We start from the raw sequence: 7613 nt of genomic DNA on the forward strand, positions 1-7613 counted from the left end.
TCACATGAGTTGGGGTTGCTGCATAGCTTCTTGGTGCGCCGAGGGGTACCACGACGTGTAGCTGGGGATGTAGGAACCGGCGCTGCCGCCCGAGCCCTTCCCAGATGAAGAGTTGGGGTTCCAGCCGGGCGGCACTGGTGGGGAGCCGGCAGACAGCGCCCGGCCGTTGGCCAGCGCGCTACCCTCCAGAGCCGCCCCTCCCTGCTTCATCAGTTTCTTGAACTTGGAACGCTTGTTCTGGAACCAGATCTTGACCTGCAAGAGCGGACAATAATGTGACTCGGCTAGGTCCATTGTGCCTACCGTGGTCTTCGGGGAGGTAAGGGGGCCGTGGGACAGGGGAGAAAGGATTCCCCTCGCCGCCCTGCGCGACAGGGCAGAGCCCCACCACCACCTATAAGAACCAAAGCCTCGGAGGCCGGGCTGCCAGCCGCCGGTGGCCCGCAGGGGCCAGCTCGCAGAGAGCCAAGGGGGCGTGGTGGTGAGGAGTTAGTGGGGATCCAGGCCTTCGTTTGTCAGGGACTCAGCGCGACCCTGGCAATCGTCTGGGGGAAGAAGCAGCGCCTGCACAACATCGAGTCTTCAAGTCCAATGTGAACATCAATAAAAGAACCGAGTGGAGGAAAGGAGTGGAGGAAATTTATTTGCAATGCCACCTGCTTTCTCTTTGCTCCATCCTTTCTGCCCTTGAGTTGGGGGCTGACTGAGGAGGCCAAAAGGTTTTGTTAAACTTTTCATTTGGACTTACATCAACCTTTCCTTAGTGTCTGTTTGCTCTCCCCAGCTCTGCTCCAAATCCCGGCCCAGACGTTGGAAACCCGCGCCAGTCCTGATCAGAAAGCCCATGGGCTCCCCCAGAGTCTTAGAGCAATCCTCCTCCAGGGTCTGGGACTGGGGAGGTGAGAAGGCGGAGGAAAGGACTTCCCCTTACCCCAACCCGATGAGAAGGAGGAGGAGGGAGACTGAGGCTCGGCCCAGGCCCTGAGTGATTAGCCACACACTTCAAAGGCAAAGAAGGGATTAAGCCCAGCGTCTATTGTTCCAGTTGTTCGGGCACGTGTGACCTCAGAGTCCCCAAACAAAACGTCTAGGGAAATCCTTCCGCGCCCTAATCAGATTGTCCAGGGAGTGAGGGCCGGGCGGCAGGCAGCGCGGAGTAGAGTGCAGCGACAGAGCCAGGGCAGAGAGAACTAGGGAGGAAGGAGAGACGCAGGGAGAGCCAGGAGTGGGACGGACGGACACACACACACACACACACACACACACACACACACACACACAGAGTCTCCAACCCTGAGGCCCAGAGAGCGAGAAATGAAGCTCCGGGCGCAGGCCGACCGCGGGAAGCCCGCTTGGCAGAGGGGCAGCGGCAAGGTACCTGCGTCTGCGTGAGTCCCAAGGAGGCCGCGAGCTCCGCCCTCTCGGGCAGAGCTAGGTACTGAGTTTGCTGGAACCTCCGGTTCAAAGCCTGCAACTGCAAACTGGAATAAATCGTCCTGGGTTTGCGGATCTTTTTCCCCTTGCCATTGAAGCGCACTTCACCGCCTTCCACCACCGTGCTCTTCTCGGAGTCAGCCCCTGGAGGGACAGCAGAAGCGGGGGGGCTGCTGTTAATGCAGGGACAGCCTTCAGTGCGGGGAGCCGAGGGTGAGTGGCAACCGAGGGATGACAGAGGCTGGGCCGAGAGAGAACGCTCAAGAAACTCCGAAAGCCAGGGAAGTGTCCCGTAAAGTCCGAGGGCCGGACCGGGCCGCTGCAGGCGGACTGGGGCAGTTCCCAGGCGTGCAGTTCCTGCCTTTGCAGAGAAAGTTTGCTATTTTTGCACGCGGTAGCTGAGGTTTAATTACCCTTAATTGCATACATTGTTTATAGCGCTACGCAATAAATAATTACTGAGACTAATACGTGCACATGTGGGTTTCTGTTTTCCAAAGGGGCATTGTGTGCTCGGCGCACAGAGCGGGCCAGAGGCCTAGACAGTGCCAGGGGACGCTCTCGGATTTATCCTTTGCTGGATAGTTGCGAGTTGGGTGGAATTTAAAAAATTTTTTTTTTCTTTGCTATGACAAGGATCCATACATAGATTGATACCCGAAACCTCCATTGCTCCGGCGTCCTCCCCACCCCCACCTCTCTCTCCCCCTCTCCCTCCTCTCTCTCTCTCTCTTCCTCCCCCTCCCTTCCTCCCTCCTTCTGTCCCTCTCTCCCTTCGTACCCTTTCCTCTCCCTCTCCCTGGCAGGCGCACGTACCTGGGTCCTCCAGGCGGCTCTGGGCGAGGCTGGCGCTGCCGGGGTAGGACTGCACCGAACTGATGTAGGGGCTGGACGCGTGGCTGCTGACCGAGTTGACGTAGGGGTAGCCCAGCGGTCGGGAGAAAGACGAGGCCGAGCTGTAGGCGCCGTCGGGCTGCGAATGGCCCGCCGAGTGTAAACAGTGCATGGAGTAGTGCCCGTGGGACATGGGAGAAGGAGACATTTGCTGGTTGGGTGGCCCAAACTCCATAAACACCGCCTTGCCCGACACGGGGCTGTTGAGACTTTCTGGCATGGTGGTCATGGTCATCTCTTCTCGCGGGGTCTGGGTGTGGGTCTCTCTCTCTCCTCTGCTTCCCTTTTGGGGGTCTCTGTGTTTCTCAGGACAGGAAGGAACCCAATTTAAGCGGAACAGGGGTTTTCACTTTCCATTCATAAGAAAATGGAGTTTGTCTCTTTGAAAAGTCTAAGCATGATGCTGCCGAGCTCCCCAAACTCGCTTCAAAGCTTTGACTCAGCCAAGGTCATAAATATTCATGAGCTGGCGGAGCTGATTGGTCCGCTGTCTTGCATAATCACCGGGGATTGGTCCGAGGCGCTCCGGCTCCGCTGGACTAGAGCGGGCGAGGCGGCCCGGCCTCGGGAGAAACGCGTCCACACTTCCCGGCCGGGGCTCCTCTGCAACAGAGCGCGCCGTGTGGAGCGCACAATGGGCTGCAGCGCCCGCGCGGGGACCTCAGCGGCCCGTGGCTCTTCAGCCTCCCGCCTCCCCAGCGCGCCTTACTTCCCAGAAACCCACCAGCGACTCGGCGCAGCCGCCCTCCCCCCACTACTGTCCCCACCCTCCGCCCGCCCCCAACACCGGGACAGGGGCACCGCTTCTCCAAGCCGCCGTCACCAGGTCCGGCGCTCAGCTAGGGCGGCTCTGGAGCCCCGGCCGCGGCCTCGGAGCGCGAAGTCGCACACTGCGGGGGTCGGGGGTGGGCACCAGAGGCGGCCAACAGGGCGCTGTCCTCCCGAGAGTCGTGTGCCTAGCGCAGCGCTCTCCTTGGCGGCGCCTCCCTGGTCTGGGTCCGCTCTGCCACATCCCTGGGGTCGGGTTTGGGGCCCTCCAGGCGAACTCACTCACTCGGCCGCCGCGCCGCCGCCGCCGCTCCCTGGGGCCCGCTCGCATTGCTCCAGGCCCAGCTGGCCACTCCAGCTCGAGGCTGCACCGGTCTGATTAAAGCAGAGCGCGCGAAGAGCCAGGAACCCGCGCTTCTCCTCCCAGGAAAGGCGGCCGCACCGCCCCTCCCCCCAACACACACTCCCTCTTTCCCTCCCAACCTTCCTCCGCCTCCCCCTCCCCTCCACTCCCTCTGCGCCGAACGCCCTGGACTCACTTGCCCCAAGGGCGCGGCGCAGAGTGGAGCCGAGGGGCCGGCGGGCTCAGTTTGGCTTGAGCCTCGGATACCAGGGGGTCATTTTCCGGCCTCCTGGGGTCTGGCAAGAGTACCCGGGATCTGGGAGTCCTGCGGACCACCGAAACCCGCGGCAAAACCGGGCCGGTGGTAGGCTTGTAGATCTGGTTACAGACTCGTCTCTCATTGTCGCCCAGGATCCTCCTCATCTCCAGTGGCCAAAGCGGGCTCCACTGGGCCTGGGGGCAGGGCTGGCAAAAGCTGCCACGGCGCCTTCTATCTTCTGGGGCGCTAGGTACAGAAAAGCGCACAAAAGCCCCCCGCCGCCGCCACCACACAGCCACCCCCACGAGGCGTGGCGCGCACCACGCTGTCTGCGAGGGGCTGTTGGTTCCCCATCCCGCCAGCCCCACGGTGAATCCCAAATTACTTTGTTAGGTAATTAGAAAGTGTTGATAATTATTTCTTTCATAATTTAGCGGTGTGATGGGAACGGGGAAATGATCTTGTGAAAGTTCACACGTGCAGATGTATTAGTTACTGATTCATTTGATTAAATGGTAGTCTCAAGTGCTCGGATCCGCAGCTGAAGGCGCCCCATTAGCATAACACTGATGTTTAATTTTCATACGCATAATTAGCCATATATTTAACACTAATAGCAACATGCAGCCTTTCAGCGTTAAACAGCCCGGGATTTGATCTGGCCTGAGCTGAACCTTCGGCGATGCACCTTCCCCTGTCTGGAGTGCGCACTGATCACAGGACAAACCTCTGTAATCAAGCACATTTTGGCAGAGGGAACACCAATAAAAATGAACATTCAAAACAAATTACATCGGTGCTGTCGTTACAGATATTAGTGGAAGGGGCTTCTCTCTTTTTTAACTTCTGTAGCCTCAGCAGCTGCCCGCGGAATTCCTCGCCTTTGGTTTAAGAGCATGATATCGGGGGTAGCAATATTTCAGGCAGCGTGGTTGGAGCAAAAGGAAAAACAAAAGCAAAACAAAACAAAAAATCCTTCAAACCAGTAACTGGCTTGCCAACGTTTTAAAAAGACTTTTTTTTCTTAATCACCCAACCACAGGGTGATGCTTTGTAGCAACAACCAGCTAATGACTCCGCCACCAGACTACTCCCGGAGCCGCTCCACTCCTCTTGATTTCCGTGTTGCACTTGTGGTTTTAATTGCTCCTTCCTAGCGCCTGTTTCGGGGTGTGGAGTGCGGTGTGGTGCGGTGCGCCCTGCACAGCAGCACGGATGCCGCCCGGGCCCCTGGTCTCTTGCGCGCACCTCTAGCGGGCCCTGCCCACGTAAGTGACCGCCGCGGCTGGCGCCGGGTCGGGGTTGGGGCCGAGGGAAGTGGCTGTTGACTTCTAGAGCTCAGCGCTGTACGTGAGGAAACCCGACGGCTGGGCGGCCCATGGGCCAGTTTATTCCAGAGAACTGTAGGGTGGGGGAAGGGGAGAGAGGCGGCGACGGGTCGCGACCGTCTACAGGGCTCTCTGTCCACATCTGGGAGGGGGAATCCAAGCCTTTCCAGCGCAGGGGACCGGGCTGGCTCCGTGGAACAAAGGACCCGCACGCGCCCCCTCAGGAAATGGTTTCAGAGCCTTGTTTATTTAAGAAATGCATTATGTGTGGGCGAGGGAGTGTCTACACTCGGGAATTATTTCTTAGCCCCAGAGAAGCAGGTCCGGGGAAGGGCGGCTGAGCCGGGGCCCTCCGGCGTTGAGACACCGGGCCTTGAGTAGCTTCGCAGCCTGCGATCTTATCTCCATTCTGTGAGCCCCGAGTGGATCCCTCCCACCCATCCCCACTGCTAAGACGACACCTGTTCTGGAACGTTGGTTTGCTTAGATCTTTGTCTGTCCCAACCCTCACATTTATCCAGAGAGCCCGGATTCGGAGTAGAACCTGTGGGAGACACCGCAGGACCCGAGTCCGGTGGTGTTAGCAGTATCCACGCGTGGGCTGGAATCCCGGTGTCCCCGGGTGAGGTGTGGGGCCAGTTCAGCTGGAAGGTGGTGGTCGTGGTGGTGGTGGTGCACACGGTATTTTTTAAAATCTGCTTTCTAATTTCAACTTCAAAGCATGTTAAACGGAGTTTGTTCTAAATCAAGTTTGTTTCCTACGGAGCTGATATTGGCTGGTGCTGGTATATATGCATATATGTGGGTATAATGTTTAAACCAGGCTTAAACTAGTTACTTTAATAAATAGGATTATAAACCTGTCCCATAAATACTTCCACCTCAGAATAATTGCTGCACAAACAGCATGTTATCCCAGTGGTTGGTAAAATCCTGTGGTCCTAATAAAATTATTCTTGGGGAACTTGGAGTAAACTGATCCTTAGATAAGATAAGTGGCTAACGTTGCAATCTGATTGCTCTAGGAGAGAAGTGAAATCATTATCTGGCAAACCTCTCCCAAGGCCATCTGGGCCAGGTTCCTTCCCAGAGAATCGGATTGTTCAGGATTAGTAGTCAGTCTCCAGGCCTTTGCTTGGCCAATGTCTCAAGCACCCCGAAAAGTTTTTCTATGGTCCTTGTAAATCTTCAGCCCTTCCCTCGCCTTTTCCAGCTCTCAGATCCACTTGAATTGGAATCACCTCTGTCCAAATTCTCCATCCCTGGGTGCAGAGAAAGGGAGCTGGAAGGGTTGGAAGGTGCCCAGGAGAATCTGAGTTCTGGGAAAAGCTTGAACTAGCCACTTTTCCAAGTGTACTTACTGACCTGTTTCCTATCTCTTCTCCCACCACTCTGTGTCACAAAGACACAGAGTGTCTCCTGGGTCCTGATCACATTGACCACCTGTCATGGCAACTACAGGTGCTTGCATTTCCTTGGTGCACTCCAGCCCAAGCTATATTTAGTGGGCGGCAACTTTGCAAAACCCGCTTCAGTAGAAACAAAAGTTAGCACAACCCCTGGCTGCCCGGACACCCTCACCAAACTTGTTCCTAAAACTATAGCCAGAGGGGGGCTATTCTCTATGTGGCCTACTAGACACCCAGCACCTCTTCACCTGAGCCCAGGTGTGAACAGGTGCTGGGGGGGAGTGGGTAGTGCGTGCTAAGGAAGGGAGGGTATTCTGATCAGAAATGGGCCTTTGGGAAATGCAGAATGTGGGTGCTTGGATTTTCTGCTTCCGAAGCAGGTGGAGCTGCAGGCTTGCCAGTTCCAATCCCAGTTAACCTGGCTCTTGCCCTCCGAAGTTTCCATATCTTCCCCTGCTAGAATCCTCTGGGTCTCCAGGAGGAGAGCGCAGTTCAAAGGGGGCCAATATGGGGAGAGGTCAGCTTAGGAGCTAGACCAGCTGGACACTGTTCACACCTGGACTGGTGGGGCCAATGTTCTAATTTCTAGTGCAACAGACGGTCGTGTGTGTGTGTGTGTGTGTGTGTGTGTGTGTGTGTGTGTGATGGAGGGGTGAGAGGGTCCCTCAAAAGTAACCTCAGGGATGGCCGCTTGGGGCAGGATGAGAGGTGTGAGGAGGAGCCACAGGGGACCAGGAAGGTCCTGTTTGTGGACTGATAAAACACTGTAGAGGCCAGACCCACGGTTCACAGGCAAGGAAATATTTGTAACCAACCCCACCGTTTGTGGGCTAATCTTTTCATCACAAAGCAGCTATGAAGGGAAAAGAACTGGAAGGGCTGGTGCCAATGTGGGATTCACAAGGGGGAAAGAAGAGACTTTTAAAAAATTCCCAGCTAACATCTAGCCTCATTCTTTCCCCCATGCGCCCATGTGAAAAGTTCAGAGAATCAAAAATTAACCATCTACCCTCTCCCTCTAGTAACTGTCGGAGACGAAGGACCACAGACACAATGGGCTTAGGAGGGGAAAGCTTTTTACTTGGGCAGTCAAGACAAGGAAAAGAGAAAACCATGCATCTCTAGAAATCCCTCATCTTCTAAACAAGAGAATCCCCATTCCCCCTCCCCCAGAATCG

General features: G+C 56.3%; 2 protein-coding genes across 3 annotated transcripts; one reads left to right on the forward strand and one right to left on the reverse strand.

The window, feature by feature from the left end:
- DLX1 (distal-less homeobox 1) lies at positions 1-2563 on the reverse strand. 2 transcript variants are annotated; one of them, XM_028121424.2, is made up of 3 exons: positions 2251-2563; positions 1379-1578; positions 1-255 (listed from the first exon to the last, which is right to left on the reverse strand). In XM_028121424.2, exons 1-3 carry the CDS (start codon positions 2561-2563, stop codon positions 1-3), a joined length of 768 nt encoding a protein of 255 aa, XP_027977225.1. The 2 variants fall into 2 exon arrangements, with proteins under 2 accessions (XP_027977225.1, XP_027977234.1); XM_028121433.1 differs by lacking the exon at positions 1379-1578 and having other exon boundaries at positions 179-255.
- Positions 2564-2695: 132 nt separating this feature from the next.
- Positions 2696-3475, forward strand: LOC148164697 (uncharacterized). Its single transcript, XM_088021958.1, has one exon. The coding sequence runs from the start codon at positions 2696-2698 to the stop codon at positions 3473-3475; it is 780 nt and encodes a 259-aa protein (XP_087878084.1).
- Positions 3476-7613: the final 4138 nt, after the last annotated feature.

Source organism: Eumetopias jubatus, unplaced genomic scaffold (assembly GCF_037043125.1).
Source record: "Eumetopias jubatus isolate StellerSeaLion01/CBP00866 unplaced genomic scaffold, mEumJub1_p1.0 scaffold_3, whole genome shotgun sequence".
Lineage (NCBI taxonomy): Eukaryota > Metazoa > Chordata > Mammalia > Carnivora > Otariidae > Eumetopias > Eumetopias jubatus.